The sequence below is a fragment of the Coregonus lavaretus genome (genome assembly GCF_964263955.1).
Source record: "Coregonus lavaretus genome assembly, chromosome: 23".
Taxonomy (NCBI): domain Eukaryota; kingdom Metazoa; phylum Chordata; class Actinopteri; order Salmoniformes; family Salmonidae; genus Coregonus; species Coregonus lavaretus.
Genome location: NC_140010.1, coordinates 46,363,797 through 46,388,065, shown reverse-complemented (window position 1 = coordinate 46,388,065; position 24,269 = coordinate 46,363,797). Strand labels below are relative to the sequence as shown.

The window sequence follows — 24,269 nt, the reverse complement described above, 5'->3', positions numbered from 1 at the left end:
ATTACACAGTTATATCTACTTTGCAGTGCATACTTTTTAACCTGTGCTCCAGCACATAGAAAACATTTAATCAGCCCAACTGTATTTCAGCTCAGTATTTCAGCTCATACATTTTGCATTAATTTAGGCCCTTCCCTCTTTGTTCATGTTTCCCTCCCTCTCCACAGAATGAGGCTATGCACTGTTGATAGATCGATAAACATGAATATAGATTATCAATCAGTAAGGTCAATTCATCAGGTATTAATTCACCAATTAGCATTAAAGCTACATTCTGTTATAATTTTTTTACGGCCACCTCACCACTTCGTTTGGTATAAAGCTTAGGGATGGGGCTAGGGAAATGTAACCCCTCTTAAATGCATAGACGGCACTCCAGATGCAAGTACTGATCTTAGATTGAGTACACCTCACATTCACATTTAACTACAGTGTTCCAACAAACAATTATCACCTGAGTTTGTAGTAGGTCGAGTAGCCTACACAAATTTGCACCAGGAAGAGTTTGATGTTTTTTTTGTGTAATCTCAGATTACATTTAAGTCATTTAGCAGACGCTCTTATCCAGAGCGACTTACAGTTAGCACATACATTATTTTATCGAACCCACAACCCTGGCGTTGCAAACGCCATGCTCTACCAATTGAGCTACATCCCCTGCCGGCCATTCCCTCCCCTACCCTGGACAACGCTGGGCCAATTGTGCGCCGCCCCATGGGTCTCCCGGTCGCGGCCGGCTATGACAGAGCCTGGATTCGAACCAGGATCTCTAGTGGCACAGCTAGCACTGCGATGCAGTGCCTTAGACCACTGCGCCACTCGGGAGACACAGCAAGCTTGCTTGCTATTAGGTCAGGAACCCGGCAACTGGGGCACATGCATACAACACGGTCCACATACTTTTGACTTATCATGTAAATACACAGTGTAGCAATATCAGTAGGCTAGCTAACACTAAAGACATTCATTCATGCATGAATTAATGTCCTTCACTCTTCGTTATCTTCTCCCTCTCCACAGAATGAGGCAACTTTTTAGCCTATTTATATTATGCATTAAATGCCAAAAGTAAAACTTGGAGTCACGCGATGCTATATTGTAGTAGGCTATTATTCCAAATACAATGTGGAAAAACAGTTTATTTAGCTGCAGTTGAACTCCCCTTACTTATGGAGTACCACAAGGTAGGCTAGCTGTCTCAGGCCCCTTATGGTGCAATGCATCTGACATCTGTTAATTCAGTGAGTCCATTTTTTTATTGTATCAGTAGATTTTCTAATAAATGATTGAATAAATAATTGAGCGTTATCTTTATTATAGCGCCTGCAGCTTTACCTGTTGTCCACTAGATGGGGAACTAAACTACCAGAATGGATTTTGACATGAAGAGGAATTGTAAATATTTTGTTTCCACAACCTATTTGGAGACTGTAAAAAGCAGAGTCCAAGGCCTCTCTCAAATATGATTTTTGTTCTTCATCTAGAAAAACAGCTCTGATCATGGCCCCGTGTAGCTCAGTTGGTAGAGCATGGCGCTTGCAACGCCAGGGTTGTGGGTTCGTTTCCCACGGGGGGCCAGTATGAAAACAAATTATTTTAAAAAATGTATGCACTCACTAACTGTAAGTCGCTCTGGATAAGAGAGTCTACTAAAATGTAAAATGTAATGTTGCTACTGATAATCAAGGACAACTACCACCTGAGCCACTGCCTGTTCACCCCGCTATCATCCAGAAGGCGAGGTCAGTACAGGTGCATCAAAGCTGGGGCCGAGAGACTGAAAATCTGCTTCTATCTCAAGGCCATCAGACTGTTAAACAGCCATCACTAGCACAGAGAGGCTGCTGCCTACATACAGACTTCAAAATCACTGGCCACTTCAATAAATTGAACACTAGTCACTTTAATAATGCCCCTTTAATAATGTTTACATATCTTGCATTACCCATCTCATATGTATATACTGCATTCTATACTATCTATTGCATCTTAGCCTATGCCACTCTGATAATGACATTGCTCATCCATATATTTATATATTCTTATTCCATTCCTTTACTTAGATTTGTGTGTATTAGGTTTTTGTTGTGGAACTGTTAGATATTACTTGCTAGATATTGCTGCACTGTCGGAACTAGAAGCACAAGCATTTCGCTACACTTACAATAACATATGCTAACCAAAAGTGACCAATACATGTGATTTGATTTGATTACTGTATTATTTACTATCATTCTCAACTTTGTATAGGCAAAGCCTATATCCTCTGCTTCTGCCTAACACCTTAATTTGCTTTCAAATGAGTGGCACTGAGATCTTACCAGGATATTGTAGAGAAAAGTCATGCAACATTTGAGCCAAAAATAGCCCACTATCCCACAATCCCTTATTTAATAACTCATGCGCACCAGAGAAAATACAATAATATACAGACAGTCATTTGCATAATGTACAGTAGACCTACCACTATTTTATGTCTGTTGCACAGAAAATTATTGAGGTGATTTGGCTGGCATTGAAACCTGCATCTGAAAATCGTATTGTTAACGCATACAACATCCTTGTTTGCTTACAATCAATAACTAAGTAAACCGAGATGGAGTTGGTTTACTTGGTTTACCCCTTGACTTATTCCACATGTTGTTGTGTTACAGCCTGAATTCAAAATGGATTCAATTGTTGTTGTTTTTTCCCATCACCCATCTACACACAATACCCCATAATGACAAAGTGAAAACATGATTTTAGACATGTTTGCTAATTACTTGAAAATGAAATACAGAAATATCACATTTACATAAGTATTCACACATGTCAATACATGGTAGAATCACCTTTGGCAGCGATTACAGCTGAGAGTCTTTCTGGGTAAGTCTCTAAGAGCTTTGCACACCTGGATTGTACAATATTTACACATTCTTTTTAAAATTCTCCCAGCTCTGTCAAGTTGGTTGTTGATCAATGCTAGACAGCCATTTTCAAGTCTTGCCATATATTTTCAAGCCAATTTAAGTCAAAACTGTAACTAGGCCACTCAGGAACATTCACTGTCGTCTTGGTAAGCAATTCCAATGTATATTTGGCCTTGTGTTTTAGGTTATTGTCCTGCTGAAAGGTGAATTGTCTCCCAGTGTCTGTTGGAAAGCAGACTGAACCAGGTTTTCCTCCAGGATTTTGTCTGTGCTTAGCTCTATTCTGTTTCTTTTTTTCCTAAAAATCTCCCTTGCCGATGACCACCATGCTTGCCAATTAAAGTGGTACTCAGTGATGTGTTGAGTTGGATTTGCCCCAAACATAACGCTTTGTATTCAGGACATAAAGTTAATTTCTTTGTCAATTTTTTGCAGTTTTACTTTAGTGACTTATTGCAAACAGAATGCAAGTTTTGGAATATTTGTATTCTGTACAGGCTTCCTTCTTTTCACTCTGTCATTTAGGTTAGTATTGCGGAGTAACTACAATGTTGTTGATCCATCCTCAGTTTTCACAGCCATTAATTAAACTCTGTAACTGTTTTAAATTCACCATTGGCCTCATGGTGAAATCCCTGAGTGGTTTCCCTCTTCTCCGGCAAATGAGTTAGGAAGGACACCTGTATCAAAGTGTAATTAATAACTTCACCATGCTCAAAGGGATATTCAATGCCAGCTTTTTTTCCCCCCCCATCTACCAATAGGTGCCCTTCTTTGCGAGGCATTGGAAAACCTCTAGGTCTTTGTGATTGAATCTGTGTTTGAAATTCACTGCTCGACTGAGGGACCTTCCAGATAATTGTATGTGTGACGTACAGAGATGAGGTAATCATTCAAAAAATCATGGTAAACACTATTATTGCACACAGAGTGAGTCCATGCAACTTATTTTGTGACTTGTTAAGCACATTTCTACTCCTGAACTTATTTAGGCTTGCCATAACAAAGGTATTGAATACTTAATGACTCAAGACATTTCAGCTTTTCATTTTGTATTAAACATAATTCCCCTTTGACATTATGGGGTATTTTGTGTAGGCCAGTGACATTCAGACTGTAACACAACAAAATGGGGAAAGGTCAAGGTGTGTGAATACTTTTCTGAAGGCACTGTAATTGAAGAAAGACAAACCTTGAGGCTATGATTCAGCATTGACTAGTAGCCTAGGCTTTGACTAAAGCCTGTGGACTTGTATGTCACTATTGAATTGCATTGGATAATGCATTGAATTGAATAATGCGTTTCTTGTGTGCCCATGATTTGGTGCAATCATCTACATACAGTAAATGACTCACTCGACTTGATATATGTAAACAACAACCATAACGAGAGAGTGTGATGGGCACGTTCTATAAATGTAAACTTTGGAATGAGCAGTGCTTGTGCCAAGAGATTTCATTGTACAAATTGTTAGTAGCCTACACTGTCTGAAACGACCACTTGGTGACAGTCACCATGTTGTTAATGAGGTAAAATTAGTTTTATATTGGATATTTGGTTCTCTCTCATCAACAGTTATTGGACCTAGCATGCCGTGACTATGAAGATGGTATGTTCTGAATCAGGGGATCATGGACAAAAATCCACAGCTTTTTTGTTGTTGTTGAAATGTCTTTTTTTATTTATTTTTTTTGCTTTCAATTTCCAAAAGCTCTTAGACATAGCGTGCCATGACTATTAAAATAATATATTCAGAATCAGGGGAGGATGGACAAAAAAACACAGCTTTTATTTGTTATTATATATATTTTTTTGCTTTCAATCTTTCAACAACAACAACAAAAAAGGCGTGGGTTTTTGTCCATCCTCCCCCGATTCAGAATATATCGTTTTCATAGTCATGGGACACTTTGTCTAAGAGCTATTGAAGATTAAAAACCTTCATCTTATTATTGTCACGCCTGCTCCCGCTCCCCCTCCCAGGCGCTTGAGGGCGCCAGGCTGCCCATCATTACGCACACCTGTTACCGTCATTACGTGCATCAGCGCTCATTGGACTCACCTGGACTCCTTCACTTTGTTGATTGCCCCTTCTATATCTGTCTGTTCCCCAGTTTGATCCCGGTGTCTGCATTGATGTTGTTTAGTTTCCCCTGTCCAGATGCTGTCAGTGTTTTGTTCCATGTCTTTTATTTATTAAATCATCACCCTGTACTTGCTTCCCGTCTCCCAGCATCTGTCAAAATAGAAAACCTGTGAATTTTTCTCCATCCACCCCTGATTCAAAGTACACCATCTTCATAGTCATGGCATGCTTGGTTCAATAGCGATTGACGAGAGAACCGAATATCCAATATAAAACTAATTTTACCTTGGTCTTGTAATTTCATTGTCCAGGCTAGCGTATGGTTTTCGGTGCACAGCTGGTGACTTACAGGAGAGGAGTGGTTTTTATGTGGCGACCCCCACGTGCTGAAGGATGGTGATGATTAAAGTACAGTTAACCATGGGCCCATCAACAGAATAGCTGCTTTGCTCCGCGGCCTCCAACCCGTTTCCATGTTGGGCTCAATATAATTTGCCAGAGAGAGAAGTTGTGGGCGGAACAGCAGCGGGTTAAGTATATGTTTTTATTTTTTCCCCTCTCCTGATGGATGAACAATGGAGAGTCCGTCAGCAGAAATTTCTGGTGACCCTCCTCTTTGCCCCTGCGTTAGATCATTGTTTTTTATGCTGTTGTGTAGGAGGCAGGGACGGACCTGATATTTTTGGATTTCTGCTAGAAAAGATCGAGAACATCGAGTGGTCACGGCGACTCGCGTTTTTCATCCCCTCCTAGTTCTGTAAGCAGCTGATGCTGGCGTTGCTGTCATCCACCCGCTGATATTATGGTGAAATGCCCATCTCTAACCCCCTACCTCCCGCTCATCCGATTCCTGGTTCCTCTCGCTATCACTAACATAGCCATCGACCTCGGTGAACAGGCAAGTGTTATTATCATAGCCTATTCTATGGTTTTCTTATTGTCATGTCTGTGAATAACAATAGGTATAATAGTAATACAACATGTCTCAATGATTCGTGTTTACATAGGCGGTGTGAATCCCACCTTGGTAGGCAATTTACACCAGTCGCATTTCCAGTACGCTTCGTTTTGAATTTTAGTCATTAGCAATGGGGATTGACATCTCCCTGTAGCCTAGTAACAAAGCCATCAATTCCATACCATCAACCCCACAGTGCGTTGCCTGTCTTAAGGTGTAGCCTATGCCTAGCATCTCTTGCGGCACCTTTTAGGTTGCTTGCCAACTAGGATGGTAACAGCCTCAGTGTAGCCGTTGAAAATGCTGTGTTACACGAACAACGTTAGTTAGCAGATCACCTGTGTGCATCAACAGCTGGCCATAGTATCAGCAAACGTGTTAGGTCGCATTCAAGAGCGGGACAAAGCAAAACCAATATGAGCTAGATGATTGTGCAGTTTTGGATGGCCTGATTTGGCTACATGTAGCCTAGAGTAGTAGTCACCCCCAAAGCGTACCTTGTTCAAACCCCCAAACTAATTTGGGAGATCAAACTAGACAATGCAATACTTTCTTTTAAAGGGGCAATCTGTGATTTCTACATCAATTTGTTCGCAATGAATATATATATATATACCCATTGATTATTGAAGAATACAACTTATTCTTGGTTTTAATTTTTTTAAACTAGGCAAGTCAGTTACGAACACATTCTTTTTTACAATGACGGCCTACACCGGCCAAACCCAGACGACGCTGGGCCAATTGAGCGCAGCCCTATGGGACTCCCAATCACGGCCGGTTGTGATACAGCCTGGAATCGAACCAGGGGGTCTGTAGTGACGCCTCAAGCACGGAGATGCAGTGCCTTAGACCGCTGCGCCACTCGGGAGTTGAGTACTGGAGTTGGGAAACACTGCTCTACATAGGCTAGAAACTAGGCAAGTTGTGGTCCTCTGTAGCTCAGCTGGTAGAGCACGGCGCTTGTAACGCCAAGGTAGTGGGTTCGATCCCCGGGACCACCCATACACAAAAAATGTATGCACGCGTGACTGTAAGTCGCTTTGGATAAAAGCGTCTGCTAAATGGCATATTATTATTATATTATTATAGATATTTTGCATGTATGACTACCATTTATGTCTAGCAGCTGGTGCACAATACTAAAATGACAAAACAGGATATTTGAGCCATTTCAATATAGCCTATTCAAATGTTATGACTTAGCCTATATTCAACACTATCCATAAATGCATAGACACATATCAGATGTCAAATAGCCTAATTACACCAGAAAAATGGGTAAGAAGTGAAAAAATACAATTATGGGGAATAACAGTAGTGTTCTTGCTGCGAAAAGCACACTAATTAGTATATTTTATCCCATTGCAATGGATGGGAATTGTTCTAATGACTTAAATCATCTATTGTGAAATACCAAATAAATTAAACCGATAATAAAATCTCCTGAAGACAAGATGACATAGCCTAAATCTGCCCCTACACCCAACACAACTTATCTTTCAATGAAGTGTCCCCCCACTAGATTCAGTTACACATTTGGGTTCACAATCTGTTTGGGCAAAATAATGTTCATAATACAGTTAGACAAATCAGGTCACCCTACCAAAATTCCTGCTGAATGCTGCCTTTTTGTTGTTACAGCCTAATGAACCTAGTGCTAAATTGCCAATGACCAAACAAGGTGAATAATGTAGCCTATGGATCTGGGCTTATGTAAGTGGTGGATTCAATCACTAGTAGTAGGCTACATATGACTTGTTTCAGGAAACTAGGTGTATGTCGCGCATCACTACTTCACAGGAGAGCCATTTGAACATAAACTATTTTTTAAAATCTAAATGCGTTTTTTGGCAGAAATACCTTCTGGAACATGTGAACTTTCATGTGCCTTAATAACAATCGTGTATGCCATCTGTAAATACGAATAAAATTGTTACATTACGAGCCTAGTTAGTTTAGCCACAGAAAAAGACAGCAACCTTCCCGCTAGCCATGATTGGCTGAGATAATGAGTGGGCTGGACATGCCGAGAGATGAGTTCAGATTGGTCTGCCATGTAGCACGCTTCTGTCTATAACATGAGCTGGTCAGTATGTGTAGGTAATCCTTTCTAACACAGATTTTTTGATAGATATCACGTAGTAGAACTGCATAAGTGTTGCTCTCCACTTTCTGGAGGACAGAGTTTTGAAATCAGTGGAATTAGAATATGATAGATAAGGAGATGGCGAAAATGCAGACAAAGTCGAAAAGCGCACACACAGAAGGCTGTTGTATAAAACACCTGTCGCTGGATTACATCTTCAAACTAAGGGCAACCATGGCATCCGTGACAGAGAGGAAGAAGCGTCCATCCATGTATATGGCAAGATAGTCTAGCTAGCTACATTTTCAGATATTACACGTTTCTAACTTGAAATGAAAACAACTTTCTGACAAAATTAAAGTGTACTGTTAGCTAGCTAGCTAATGTTAGCTGGCTGGCTCGCTAGCTAACGTTATGTGTATGATCTGTGCAGTTGTATTATTCGTATCTCAGAGCCATTTGCATTGCTAGTTATAGCCTAATGTTAGCTAGCTAACATTGAAACTGGTTGGTTAGCTACCTGCAGATTCATGCAGGGTAGTAACGTTATGTGTTGGGATTATGGTTCATTGTTTAGCTAGCTAGCTAGCTACATGTCTAAACAAGACTCCACTATGCAAGTAACCATTTCAATAGAATGTTCATGATATCACTGCGACAACTGTTGATAGACGTAGCTGGTAAATTTGCTCTGGCTATATACTCCGATTTCAGAGCACTCTCGTCTGAGTGTGCCAGAGCGCAGAATAACTGACCACTTTCCGAAAGCTCAACACCTGTTGAATATGGCCAGTGTCATTAAACGTTGGCATAAAAGCGTAATTAAATTGTTGCCAGCAGCACCGTTGCAGTCACCAACGCGCTGGATAACATAAAAACAGCCTAACCAGCTCTGCTAGGGTGAGTAAAATGGTCAGTGAGCTGTTCTCTCATTTGTGTCTGGATGTAGCTAGCAAGCTAGCCAACGTTAGCCAGTTAGCTTGGGTGCTTGACTGCTGTTGTTAGGTCAGAACGCTCGGATCAACCCTTGGCCAGAGTGTCCAGTGTGCGCTCTGAATGCGCCGAGAGCGAAACGCTGGGTGGGGCTAAGGCTTTAGAGCGTGTGAACGATGCTGAATGGGTGTAGACAAAGAAGAACTCTCCAGTAGGTGTACCAAAACATTCAAGGGCCATTTTCTCAAAACTGAGGTTACAAGTTTATCAACTTTCAAAGCAGAATTACTTTCCCATTGTTCCTCAACTGTAGTGTATGATATACCATTTTCTAGCTCTGAGTCTCTACTTTTATCCAATGTTAAAAACACAATTTCAAATGTTGCTACATAAGACCGAATCGAGCCGGTCGGTAACATATTGTCACATGCTGTCACAAGCATTCTGCGACAGGGACAGGAATGACCGCAAATGTATGTTGAATTTTGTGTACATAACCGAGCTACAAGTTGCCATGCTGCTCTTTTCACAATTGAGTTCATAAACTTTGTTCAGTGTAGAACGAACGTGCCTGTCCAGTCTGCCGTGGTTGCCTGCTCCACTCTAATCGTGAGGGGCGTTTCTTTACAAACGCGCACCCAATCGCCTTGGTCCCGGACCCATCACAAGCTTCAATCTGCCACGGTTCACAGTGCGGTGGCAGGAAAACAATGGATCTCCTGGGTGAAACTGCCGTGGTAACATGATGTATAATTGCACAGGGGCACAACTTTCACTGGGGATGGGGGGGGGGCTGTGGACATGACCCCCCCCCCCCCCCACACACACATTCTGAAATTGCATTTTTGTCCCCTCCAATTTGATCATTGCACTGTGATACAAAAAGCAGTATTGGTGTGCTTTAGGACCACACAGACCCCTCAGAGCAGTCGGGTAGGCTGTTTGGTGGTTTCAGCCGGCTGGATTTAGGACCGCGCAGATGCGAACAGAGGCAGATTTTTTCTGTGTGTTTTGCTTTTTCTCTGAATTGTAAAAGCAAGCAGGGCAGAAACTGGCTACTCTTTCTTTGACTGATGTAGCTGGCGAGGTAACTGCTGTTTGATTTAACAGAAACATTTATTTTTTCCCAGTGCTAAGCAAGTAGTGTAAATGACATGTAACGTTAGCTAATGTTTCATCCCCTCTCGACTGAAGTTCTGTCTGAATTGAATTAACTTTTAGCTAGCTACGACAGCCAGTTCAGCTCTAGCCTTTAGCTATCTGTCAGGTAGCAGTATCTAACAGCTGTTGTGTGTATGGAAATTCCCTACTTTTCACACTGACATGGTATAAACAGCTCTACAGTCTTCACTGTCATGGTGCACAGTCAGAACACAACACTATGCTCATCATGTCTTAGCATGATCAGATGGTGACAGGTGTCCCAGCAGGGTCAGACAGCCAGGGAAGACCAGTCTACGGAGCTCAGGTGAATTTTGCAGTATATTATAACAATCAGTGAATGGATACAAAGTTCCATCTTGAGTTGATAGGTAGGATACAGTCTGGGAGATGGGAATAATGGTAATTTCGATTATTGAACCATTGATTCGTTTCTAGGATAATATAATGTATAAATGTACACCAAGGTAATTCTTTGTCATGCCTCATCTGAGCAGGATCAGATGGTAACAGGGGTCTCAGCAGGGTCAGGCAACCTGGGAAGACCAGTCTGTGACGGCGCTGAGGTGAACCTTTGCAGATGCAACGCTTTATTCTCTCTGTGCAGCAAACACTGGACAAGCCAGAAGCTTAAAAGATTGAAACTATTTTCAGGCAATCTGACAAACCTCTAAAGTTGATTTCCAAACTGTATCAAGGGTTGATAGAAGCTTTTCCCAATGACACAAAACATGTAAAACAAAAATGTGAGGAAGACCTGGGAGACACTATTGATGATGAATGGATACAGATGTGTTTGAATGCCCAGTCATGTTCAAATAATCTCAAACAATCTCTGCAGGTTAAAACCATCCGTAGAACATACTATATGCCAGTGAAACTGAATATCATGCACTGAGAAATGTAATTCCTCTGCTGGAGGTGTAAAACACAAAAGAGGACATATTTGCATATGTTATGCTCTTGTGAAGGCTGGCTGAATTCTGGCAAAGATTATGTTATTTTATCTCAGCATGTCTACAGATTCTTCCTTCTCCCTGTTTTTGTTTGCTTGGAAATTGTTATACTGGAGACTGTTATCAGCAAAAACTGTGTAACCTAGCATTCATAGTGGCAAAGAAATGCATTACCATTAATTTGATGGTTGGTTATCCTCCCACAATGTCACAATAGATGGCAGAAATGTCAAGTCATGTATCACTAGAGTAGATTTATTACAAGATTAAGGGCATACTGTGCAACTTTCATAAGGTCTGGATGCCTTATATGGAATACTGTACAACAAAAGGAGTCTATATTGAAAACATGCCTGCATCTTGGTAGATACCTATTTAGTCAATCCCTAGCTGCTGGGCTGCTCAGTCCTGGCACTGGGGGTCTCCCGTACTGTTGGATACTTCGCCTAACACACCAGAAACCAATAATGAATGTTTCACTAAGATCCTAAATCTGAGTGGAGTGTGTTGGGTTGGGGAGCTGCAGGGCGGTTGACCCCTAGGGGCAGAACAGCGTGATCCAGCTATATTGTGTGCAAGTAAAAAGAGCTCTACAGTACTATTAGGCAAATTATATGAATTACAGTGCCCTCTGTAATTATTGGGACAGTTAGCGTTTCTTCTTTAGGCTCTATAAAAGTTTGGATTTGAGCCTCCCGAGTGGCGCAGTGGTCTAAGGCACTGCATCGCAGTGCTAGCTGTGCCACTAGAGATCCTGGTTCGAATCCAGGCTCTGTAAACTGGCTGCGAACGGGAGACCCATGGGGCGGTGCACAATTGGCCCAGCGTCGTCCAGGGTAGGGGAGGGAATGGCCGGCAGGGATGTTGGTAGAGCGTGGTGTTTGCAACGCCAGGGTTGTGGGTTCGATTCCCACGGGGGGCCAGTATAAAAAAATATATATATATAATGTATGCACTCACTAACTGCAAGTCGCTCTGGATAAGAGCGTCTGCTAAATGACTAAAAATAAAAAATAAAATCAAACAATGACTATGAAGTTAAAGTGCAGACTGTCAGCTTTCATTTGATGGTATTTTCATATCGGGTGAACCGTTTAGAAATTACATCACTTTTTGTACATAGTCTCCCATTTTAGGGGAACAAAAGTATTGGAACAAATTCACTTACGTATGTGTTAAAGTAGTAAAAAGTTAAGTATTTGGAGTCAATTTGTAAGTCGCTCTGGATAAGAGCGTCTGCTAAATGACGTAAATGTAAATGTAAATGAGTCACGTTCATAGCACAATTGCAATGACTACATCAAGCTTGTGACTACAAATTTGTTAGATGCATTTGCTGTTTGTTTTGGTTGTGTTTCAGATGATTTTGTGCCCAATAGAAATGAATGGTAAATAATGTATTGTGTCATTTTGGAGTCACTTTTATTGTAAATAAGAATATAATGTTTCTAAACACTAATACATTAATGTGGATGCTACCATGATTACGGATATGGCTGTCCCGACAAAAAATATATATTTGTCGACCAAAAGTAATCTGTTATTTCGACCAATCGATTGGTCGATATTTTAACAAGTGTATTTTTCCATATATAGACACACCCTATGTGTTTTAATAAAACCAACAATCTGATTGGCTGATGTTTTACACAAACTGTTTGATGAAATAAGACATCAATGACTCAAGAGGGAGCCAGAGATCAAGATAACCCGAAGAAAAAAACCTAAACCTTAACCAGCGCGTGCCATTTTTCCCCTTCATGCTGAGTGGTTATCAAAAGGGAGAGAGATTTTTCAAGTACATTGAATAACTATTGTCATTCTCAATGGATGTGAAAACCAACTTTGTTTGCTTGCTGTTTGAGGTGAAGAAAACATTGCGTTGAGAAGCTCCACAGTGGTGGTTCATTAAGCCAATCAGAAATACTATCAGATCCCCAAATGGGCACATTTACAGTTGAAGTCGGAAGTTTACATACACCTTAGTCAAATACATTTAAACTCAGTTTTTCCCAATTCCTGACATTTAATTCTAGTAAAAATTCCCTGTCTTAGGTCAGTTAGGATCACCACTTTATTTTAAGATTGTGAAATGTCAGAATAATAGTAGAGAGAATGATTTATTTCAGCTTTTATTTCTTTCATCACATTCCCAGTAGGTCAGAAGTTTACATACATTCAATTAGTATTTGGTAGCATTGCCTTTAAATTGTTTAATTTGGGTCAAATGTTTCAGGTAGCCTTCCACAAGCTTCCCACAATAAGTTGGGTGAATTTTGGCCCATTCCTCCTGACAGAGCTGGTGTAACTGAGTCAGGTTTGTAGGCCTCCTTGCTCGCACACGCTTTTTCAGTTCTGCCCACACATTTTCAATAGGATTGAGGTCAGGGCTTTGTGATAGCCACTCCAATACCTTGACTTTGTTGTCCTTAAGACATTTTGCCACAATTTTGGAAGTATGCTTGGGGTCATTGTCCATTTGGAAGACCCATTTGCGACCAAGCTTTAACTTCCTGACTGATGTCTTGAGATGTTGCTTCAATATATCCACCTAATTTTCCTTCCTCATGATGCCATCTATTTTATGAAGTGCACCAGTCCCTCCTGCAGCAAAGCACCCCCACAGCATGATGCTGCCACCCCCGTGCTTCATGGTTGGGATGGTGTTATTCGGCAAGCATCCACCTTTTTCATCCAAACATAATGATGGTCATTATGGCCAAACAGTTCTATTTTTGTTTCATCAGACCAGAGGACATTTCTTCGAAAAGTACGATCTTTGTCCCCATGTGCAGTTGCAAACCATAGTCTGGCTTTTTAATGGCGTTTTTGGAGCAGTGACTTCTTCCTTGCTGAGTGGCCTTTCAGGTTATGTCGATATAGGACTCGTTTTACTGTGGATATAGATACTTTTGTACCTGTTTCCTCCAGCATCTTCACAAGGTCCTTTGCTGTTGTTCTGGGATTGATTTGCACTTTTCGCACCAAATTACATTCATATCTAGGAGACAGAACGCGTCTCCTTCCTGAGCGGTATGACGGCTGCATGGTCCCATGGTGTTTATACTTGCGTACTATTGTTTGTACAGATGAACGTGGTACCTTCAGGCATTTGGAAATTGCTCCCAAGGATGAACCAGACTTGTGGAGGTCTACCATTTTTTTTCCTGAGGTCTTTCTGAGGTCTTGGCTGATTTTCTTCCCATGATGTCAAGCAAAGAGGCACTGAGTTTGAAGGTAGGCCTTGAAATACATCCACAGGTACACCTCCAATTGACTCAAATGATGTCAATTAGCCTATCAGAAGCTTCTAAAGCCATGACATCATTTTCTGGAATTTTCCAAGCTGTTTAAAGGCACAGTCAATTTAGTATATGTAAACTTCTGACCCACTGGAATTGTGATACAATGAATTATAAGTGAAATAATCTGTCTGTAAACAATTGTTGGAAAAATTACTTGTGTCATGCACAAAGTAGATGTCCTAACCGACTTGCCCAAACTATAGTTTGTTAACAGGAAATTTGTGGAGTGGTTGAAAAACAAGTTTTAATGACTCCAACCTAAGTGTATGTAAACTTCCGACTTCAACTGTATATGCCTACAGTTGCACGCAGGCCAGGTAGCCTATAGGCCTACTATGCATAATCAGGTGCACTTCCTTACTCAACATTGATAGTAGCGCTTCAAACAAAAGACAATGACTAAATTGACAACTCGTAAATGGAATGAAATAAATCAAAACTCGTTTCTCACAAGTGTAGCATAGGTTGTGTGCTCAGCAAACAACGAGTCCATTTTGACAATGAGAATGTTAAAAGACTGGAATAATAATATATTTAATGTATTAACAGGAATTAACATAACCAAACAAACATTGTAGATGAGTAATTATAGGAATTAACGGTAAATGTACTACTGGTTATACAGTGGGGGAAAAAAGTATTTAGTCATCCACCAATTGTGCAAGTTCTCCCACTTAAAAAGATGAGAGAGGCCTGTAATTTTCATCATAGGTACACGTCAACTATGATTTTTTTCTCTCCAGAAAATCACATTGTAGGATTTTTTATGAATTTATTTGCAAATGATGGTGGAAAATAAGTATTTGGTCAATAACAAAAGTGTCTCAATACTTTGTTATATACCCTTTGTTGGCAATGACACAGGTCAAACGTTTTCTGTAAGTCTTCACAAGGTTCACACACTGTTGCTGGTATTTTGGCCCATTCCTCCTTGCAGATCTCCTCTAGAGCAGTGATGTTTTGGGGCTGTCGCTGGGCAACACGGACTTTCAACTCCCTCCAAAGATTTTCTATGGGGTTGAGATCTGGAGACTGGCTAGGCCACTCCAGGACCTTGAAATGCTTCTTATGAAGCCACTCCTTCGTTGCCCGGGCGGTGTGTTTGGGATCATTGTCATGCTGAAAGACCCAGCCACGTTTCATCTTCAATGCCCTTGCTGATGGAAGGAGGTTTTCACTCAAAATCTCACGATACATGGCCCCATTCATTCTTTCCTTTACACGGATCAGTCGTCCTGGTCCCTTTGCAGAAAAACAGCCCCAAAGCATGATGTTTCCACCCCCATGCTTCACAGTAGGTATGGTGTTCTTTGGATGCAACTCAGCATTCTTTGTCCTCCAAACACGACGAGTTGAGTTTTTACCAAAAAGTTCTATTTTGGTTTCATCTGACCATATGACATTCTCCCAATCCTCTTCTGGATCATCCAAATGCACTCTAGCAAACTTCAGACGGGCCTGGACATGTACTGGCTTAAGCAGGGGGACACGTCTGGCACTGCAGGATTTGAGTCCCTGGCGGAGTAGTGTGTTACTGATGGTAGGCTTTGTTACTTTGGTCCCAGCTCTCTGCAGGTCATTCACTAGGTCCCCCCGTGTGGTTCTGGGATTTTTGCTCACCGTTCTTGTGATCATTTTGACCCTACGGGTTGAGATCTTGCTTGGAGCCCCAGATCGAGGGAGATTATCAGTGGTCTTGTATGTCTTCCATTTCCTAATAATTGCTCCCACAGTTGATTTCTTCAAACCAAGCTGCTTACCTATTGCAGATTCAGTCTTCCCAGCCTGGTGCAGGTCTACAATTTTGTTTCTGGTGTCCTTTGACAGCTCTTTGGTCTTGGCCGTAGTGGAGTTTGGAGTGTGACTGTTTGAGGTTGTGGACAGGTGTCTTTTATACTGATAACAAGTTCAAACAGGTGCCATTAATAGAGGTAACGAGTGGAGGACAGAGGAGCCTCTTAAAGAAGTCGTTACAGGTCTGTGAGAGCCAGAAATCTTGCTTGTTTGTAGGTGACAAAATACTTATTTTCCACCATAATTTGCAAATAAATTCATTAAAAATCCTACAATGTGATTTTCTGGATTTGTTTTTGTACCTATGATGAAAATTACAGGCCTCTCTCATCTTTTTAAGTGGGAGAACTTGCACAATTGGTGGCTGACTAAATACTTTTTTTCCCCACTGTATATGTAATGGGGAATTGATAGACACTAACAATCAAGGCCAACAATTCACACAATGAAGTTATGAAACAATGAATATGCACAAATTCGCAGGAGAGAGCACATTCTGGAGAGAGACGTGCATTGTGCATCTTAGCCACATCCCCTTCTTTTGGGCGGTGCTATCCACACGGCCTCCTCAATGGATTAGTTCACTGAGGTGGGCGCAAATCAGACAGGTCTTGTGTGCCATAAAAAAAATATAGCCTATAATTATTTGCTACTGCTCGACTAAAACAACATCTCGGTCGACCAATAGCCTATCGACCAAACAATCAACCAGTCGACTAATTAGGGTCAGCCCTAATTCATTCAGGATTATCCATAATCTTGGTAGCATCCACATTCATGTAGAAGTGTTTGAAACATATTCTATTCTTATTTACAATAAAAGTGACCCCAAAATTACCCCAAAAGCGTCATATTAGATTTTGTAGAAATGCAAGAAATGAGCTTTAGATGGACAAAACATTCTGAGGGAGGACCCCCAGGCCACCCGCCAGGTTATGTCCATTTCTAAAACCAAAGTTGCGCCGCTGGAATTGCAGGAGCATATGCTCTGATTTCAAAACGATTTGGAGGCACAGTTGAAAAGTTAATGCACCAAATATACACTGGATTAATTAGAAAATATTTTTTTTCAATGCGTGAGAAATTAGGTGTGGCGTGTGAGCATTTGAAGAGGGTCAAATGTGTGTCATGGCCAATGCGTGAGAGTTCGCAGCACTGCTGTATAGCTTCAAACATGGTTAAAAATATAAATTTGAACTCATGAATGGTCAGTCCTGGCATCCATAGCTCTGTCTATGAATTTGAGGGTGGTTACATTTCTCCAGCCCCAAACACCTCAGCTGTTTAGGGACAGATCGAAATGTACTAGAGTGGGGAGGGGCTGGACCAACTCAAGGTGTCATAAAAAAGATGACCCTCCCCTTATACTGTAAAATAAACTGAACACCCTCCCTCGTAGAATTAACTCAAAATAATGTTTATGACCACAATTAACAATAACTGTAACGACCCTGTGTTTATAAACGTGGATACCGACTTTTCCACTTCAGCATGCTTTTGTGGCATAGTCGATGCCACGCAGGGCTACGGGTCAGAAGGTTGAGGGTTCGCCGACCACCACAGACGAGCTCACTCTCCCTGCCTGTTTCATTACACTGCGATAAGAGCTGGCTGCAGACAATGATCAGCTAAGGGTAAATCAGATTTTCAACATTTGGTGCCATTTATAATTATATAAAATATATGCAACACATTTTACACCAACAGGTTTCTGTGCCAATGCACCACACATCAATAAACAAGTCATACCAACTTCGGCCACTTTAATATCATGGTTTACGTTTTCAACACCACAATAAATAAACTATGTAAATCTCTATGAACAGAAAATATATCCCTGTATCGAAGGCTTGGCTTGACAATCTCCGAATGTCATTAAACTTTTTGGTGTTTTGTAAGAACTTCCATTCATCATCACTGTTTGGATTGATTTATTTTATTTTATTTGTCTGTAAAAAAAATATTAAAAAAAATATGTATTTCATAAAAATAGTTATGCAACACCCAATTCCCCTGTGTGAAAAAGTAATTGCCCCCTTACACTCAATAACTGGTTGTGCCACCTTTAGCTGCAATGACTCCAACCAAATGCTTCCTGTAGTTGTTGATCAGTCTCTCACGTCGCTGTGAAGGAATTTTGGCCCACTCTTCCATGCAGAACTGCTTTAACTCAGTGACGTGTGGGTTTTCAAGCATGAACTGCTCGTTTCAAGTCCTGCCACAACATCTCAATTGGGATTAGGTCTGGACTTTGACTAGGCCATTCCAAAACTTCCAATTTGTTGCTTTTTAGCAATTGTCATGTAGACTTGATTGTGTGTTTTGGATCATTGTCTTGCTGCATCACCCAGCTGCACTTCAGCTTCAGCTCACAGATGGATGGTCTGACATTCTCCTGTAGAATTCTCTAATAGAGAGCAGAATTCATGGTTCCTTCTATTAAGGCAAGTCGTCCAGGTCCTGAGGCAGCAAAGCATCCCCAAACCATCACAACACCACCACCATGCTTGACCTTTGGTATGATGTTCTTACTGTGGAATGCAGAGTTTGGTTTTCACCAGATGGGGATGCTTTGCTGCCTCAGGACCTGGACGACTTGCCTTAATAGAAGGAACCATGAATTCTGCTCTGTATCAGAGAATTCTATTCTAAAATGCCATTCCAGAGTTTCCTTTAGGAAAATGTGGCGCCGGACAACATTACAGGGAAGATTTGAATTTACCGGACATTTGAGAAATGTTATGGACATCCATATGCATTCGGATCCAACCTGGCGCAGCCAGTGCCATCATTAAACGAGGGATGTGGCCAAATGAGACACATTTAGGTGTTCTTAAACAGCCTATAACAACTTACAAAAACACTATGCCTTGTGTTTCGATGTGTAGTGTATTCAAAACCTTATAGCCTCTTTATTTGGGGGGGGGGGGGATAGGCTACTTTCCTAAAACTAATTGTCCACTTCACGGTTCAGCTGTCAGAGATTTGAGCACTAAATGTATCAGTGCATTGCATGCAAAGCCCTATAGGCTTAGGTGTCCACTGTATGATATTCATATTTTAATAAATATATGTATATATAGCCTATATAAAGGAAGAGAAGCTTAAGCCTAACCCCAGAGAGGTAGAGATATGCCGGCGGCATTCTACGACACAGACATACATTTCTTTATGTCAGATAAACAGTGCATTTGGAAAGTTTTCAGACCCCTTGACTTTTTCCACATTTCATTACGTTTCAGCCTTATTCTAAAATGGATGAAATTGTTTCCCCCCCTCAATCTACACACAATACTCCGTAATGACAAAGCAAAAACAGGTTTTTAGATAAAAAAAACAGTAATCACATTTACATAAGTATTCAGACCCTTTACTCAGTACTTTGAGGAAGCACCTTTGGCAGCAATTACATCCTTCGAGTCTTCTTGGGTATGACGCTGTATTTGGGGACTTTCTCCCATTCTTCTCTGTAGATCCTCTCAAGCTCTGTCAGGTTGGATGGGGAGCGTTGCTGCACAGCAATTTTCAGGTCTCTCAAGAGATGTTCGATCGGGTTCAAGTCCGGGCTCTGTCTGGGTCATTCAAGGACATTCAGAGACTTGTCCCGAAGCCACTCCTGCATTGTCTTGGCTGTGTGCTTAGGGTCGTTGTCCTGTTGGAAGGTGAACCTTCGCCCCAGTCTGAGGTCCTAAGCACTCTGGAGCAGGTTTTCATCAAGGATCTCTCTGTACTTTGCTACATTCATCTTTCCCTCGATCCTGACTCATCTCCCAGTCCCTGCCGCTCAAAAACATCCCCACAGCATGATGCTGCCACCACCATGCTTCACCATATGGATGGTGCCAGGTTTCCTCCAGACGTGATGCTTGGCATTCAGGCCACAGAGTTCAATCTTGGTTTCATCAGACCAGATAATCTTGTTTCTCATGGTCTGAGTCCTTTAGGTGCCTTTTGGCAAACTCCAAGCAGGCTGTCATGTATATTTTACTGAGGAGTGACTTCCGTCTGGCCATTCTACCATAAAGGCCTGATTGGCGGAGTGCTGCACAGATGGTTGTCCTTCTGAAAGGTTCTCCCATCTCCACAGAGGAACTCTAGAGCTCTATCAGAGTGACCATCGGGTTCTTTGTCACCTCCCTGACCAAGGCCCTTCTCCCTTGTTTGTCCCTGCGGCAAGCTCTAGGAAGAGTCTTGGCGAATGACGGGGATTTGGGCCTTGTCGGGTGTCTGTAGAATGTCCTTCGCGTCCGACTCATTGAAGAAAAAAATCTTCATCCAATACGAGGTGAGTAATCGCTGTCCTGATACCCAGAAGCTCTTTTTGGTAATACCGTCTTGGTGGCAGAAACATTATGTACAGAATAAATTACAAATACAATGAAATAATTACAAATAACGCAAAAAAACACATCATAATAGCACAATTGGTTAGGAGTAAAACGGCAGCCATCTCCTCCGGCACCATTATTAGATACAGGATTAAAAAACTTGAGTGTCTCCATTGATTCTAGGTCCTGTCAGTTCTATGCAGACTCAGGACAACCGAGCTTTGGAGAAATATGCAGATTCAAAGAGGAGTCCGTCATTTGCTTTCTAATGATTTATTATCTTTTTGTCGAAGAAGTTCATGAATTCATCACTGCTGAAGTGAAAGCCATCCTCTCTTGGGGAATGCTGCTTTTTAGTTAGCTTTGCGACAGTAGACATTATTTTTTTGTGGGGGGGGTTGTTCTTATTCTCCTCAATTAGGTTGGAAAAATAGGATGATTGAGCAGCAGTGAGGGCTTTTTGATATTGCACGGTACTGTCTTTCCAAGCTAGTCAGAAGACTTCCAGTTTGATGGAGCTCCATTTCAATTTTCTGGAAGCTTGCTTCAGGGCTAGGGTATTTTCTATATACCAGGGAGCTAATTTCTTGTGACAAATGTTTTTTGTTTTTAGGGGTGTGACTGCATCTAGGGTATTACGCAAGGTTAAATTTAGATCTTCAGTTAGGTGGTCAACCATTTTTTTTACTCCGACGTCTTTGCGTAGGTGGAGGGAGTCTGGAAGGGCATCTAGGAATCTTTGGGTTATCTGACAATTTATAGCAAGGCTTTTGATGATCCTTGGTTGGGGTCTGAGCAGATTATTTGTTGCGATTTCAAAAGTAATAAAATGGTGGTCCGATACTCCAGGATAATGAGGAAAAACATTTAGATCCACAATATTTATTCCGCGTGACAAAACTAGATCAAGGGTATGACTGTGGCAATGAGTAGGTCCGGAGACATGTTGGACAAAACCCACTGAGTCGATGATGGCCCCGAAAGCCTTTTGGAGTGGGTCTGTGGACTTTTCCATGTGAATATTGAAGTCACCCAAAATTAGCATATCTGCCACTACAAGGTCCGATAGGAATTCAGGGAACTCAGTGAGGAACGCTGTATATGGCCCAGGAGGCCTGTAGACAGTAGCTATAAAAAGTGATTAAGTAGGCTGCATAGATTTCATGACTAGAAGCTCAAAAGACAGAAACAGTCCATTTTGTTTTTGTACATTTTAATTTGCTGTCATAAATGTTAGCAAAACCTCCACCTTTGCGGGATGCGTGGGGGATATGGTCACTAGTATAACCAATAGGAGAGGCCTCATTTAACACAGTAAATTCATCAGGCTTGAGCCATGTTTCAGTCAGGTTAATCACATCAAGATTATGATCAGTGATTAGTTCATTGGCCATGACTGCCTTGGAAGTGAGGGATCTAACATTATGTAGCCCTATTTTGAGATGTGAGAGATCACAATCTCTTTCAATAATGTCAGGAATGGAGGTATTTATTCCAGTGAGATTGCTAAAACGAACACCGCCATGCTTAGTTTTGACCGACCTAGATCGAGGCACAGACACGGTCTCAATGGGTATAGTTGAGCTGACTACACTGACTGTGCTAGTTGCAGACTCCACTAAGCTGTCAGGCTGGCTAACAGCCTGCTACCTGGCCTTCACCCTATCTCATTGTGGAGCTAGAGTAGTTAGAGCCCTGGCTATGTTGATAGATAAGATGACATCACCCCTCCAGCTAGGATTGAGTCCGTCACTCCTCAGCAGGCCAGGCTCAAACAAGTGATTTTTAAATTGTGATTGATGTTATCACAAAAAATAAATAATAATACAATAATTTATGTTGAAAGGCCCTTGGCCAATTATAATCTAGGCCTAGTACATGGGGTAAAAACCCAATTAGTAGACCCAATAGTCCTACTTTATGTGTTCAGGTGTATTCTTAAAGCAGATAGGAATCAGGACATTCTGTTAAAGAAAAATAGGAAATTGATCCTAATCTTGGTGCATCTTATTTGGTCCCATGAGCATGATTTCCATATGAGAAGTTAATTATATTTTCAGATAAAATGAGATCATTAACAACACATGTATACTTTAACGGGTGCATACTGAACAGGGACAGTTTCTTTTGAATTCAAGGGATGAATTGAAAATGTATTTGTCATGCATAGATTCACTGAAAGCGAATGGACCAGAACCAAATACTCATATTTTCTATATACTTCTCAAGGTCTGTCCACCTCAAAGAAGTTTTGTCTTTTGACACTTAAGCTTTTCATTTGACCAACAGTAGTCAGCAGGCTTATCGATCAAACTCTAACTGTAGAGTCCCACATGAAAATAATACTACAGTTTACTATAGAATACTACAGTACTTACTATAGAATGATGTAGTATACTGTAGAATACTATACTACACACTGTAGTATACCTCAATCATGTGTAGTACTAACTATAGAATGCTGTAGTATACTATAGTAAATACTACAGTGTACTGCATACTAGCTCTGTTGCGGCTACGACATTTTCGTCATTTTTGTCAAACAAATAACTGTCAGTCTCACGGTAATTGACCGTTAATTAACATCAACACATTTAGCATCTCCTGGCTTCCACACATAGCCTACAAACTGCTGATGCAGACCTTTGGAACATCTACATTTAAAAAAGTATAATAAATCCATGTAATATAGCCTACACCTTCACAATAAATCCATTATTTATTTTAGACAGGTCTAAAGAAGCATGATATGAAGAAAATGTAGTCTATTTCAGAAGAAGAGAATAGCATACTCTGAGTTGTGCTTATGTTAGGTCCGGATCTGGCTACGCCAGATGGCTGTGGGCTACACTAGTTCATTTAGAAGACACAATTTGGTTAGAATTCCGTGTCCTTATTTTATAGTATGAATAATACATTTGAACAAAGCTGAATAAAATATACGCACATGCGGCTATTCTGTTTTGAGCAGTTAACAAAGAAATAGGTACTCATATATGCTTAATTTAGAGTTATTAATGTAGCTTTAGTTGTTCTACAAACGTTGGGCTATATGTTTTGATTTTAATACATTGTAAGGTTGCATGATGCGACTCTAATGATGATTTGAACAATTGTTTTTTGTGCAGGCTGTACACACGTCATCAGTCTCTCATTCACAATTTGACAAGCACTTGATAATGCCTCGAATTGTGGCCGTAATGCACCCTAAAAAAATCCATGCATTTTGCGGCCAGTGGCCGTTGTGCCCTTGGCCCGGAGTGCTGCGTTGTGCCCTTCTCCCTGAGTGCTGCGCTCCAAACCACCTCTCACTCACATGGCTCTACATCACGTGACCGGGTCTTTCTCACAGGCTACAAGTGAAGACAGACACATCGGGGATACAACTGTGCGCATCCTTATCCAATTCCGAGGTGCATATTGGAAGAACTGTCCACATTTTTTTTTCGGCAGCAAACATGATGAGTAGGCCTAACGAACAGCAAAAGCACTAGCCTATGTCAATCTACTATCCCCCATAGTACAACAGTTGGCCTAGTCTATTTTGTGCAAGAAATACATATTCTAAACATAGTCTGGGACAGTTGTGGGATGCGATAGATCCCAAATTAATATGCACTGCTTATGTATGCCAGTTAGGCTCTACACCCCTGTAAAGGGGATTAATGTGCTTCATTTTAATATAATAATAATATAATAATATGCCATTTAGCAGACGCTTTTATCCAAAGCGACTTACAGTCATG

The 24,269-nt window shown here is 41.1% G+C and overlaps 1 protein-coding gene across 1 annotated transcript in view; it reads left to right on the top strand.

Moving 5' to 3' along the window:
* Positions 1–5,801: 5,801 nt before the first annotated feature.
* The window catches only part of ankhb (ANKH inorganic pyrophosphate transport regulator b), a gene marked incomplete at its 5' end in the record, with an annotated part of 91,314 nt that continues 72,846 nt past the window's right edge, over positions 5,802–24,269 (top strand). Inside the window, one exon of the mRNA XM_084188277.1 lies at positions 5,802–5,897. Within this exon, the coding sequence (XP_084044403.1) occupies positions 5,802–5,897 (96 nt within the window). The remainder of the gene's footprint in view (positions 5,898–24,269) is intronic.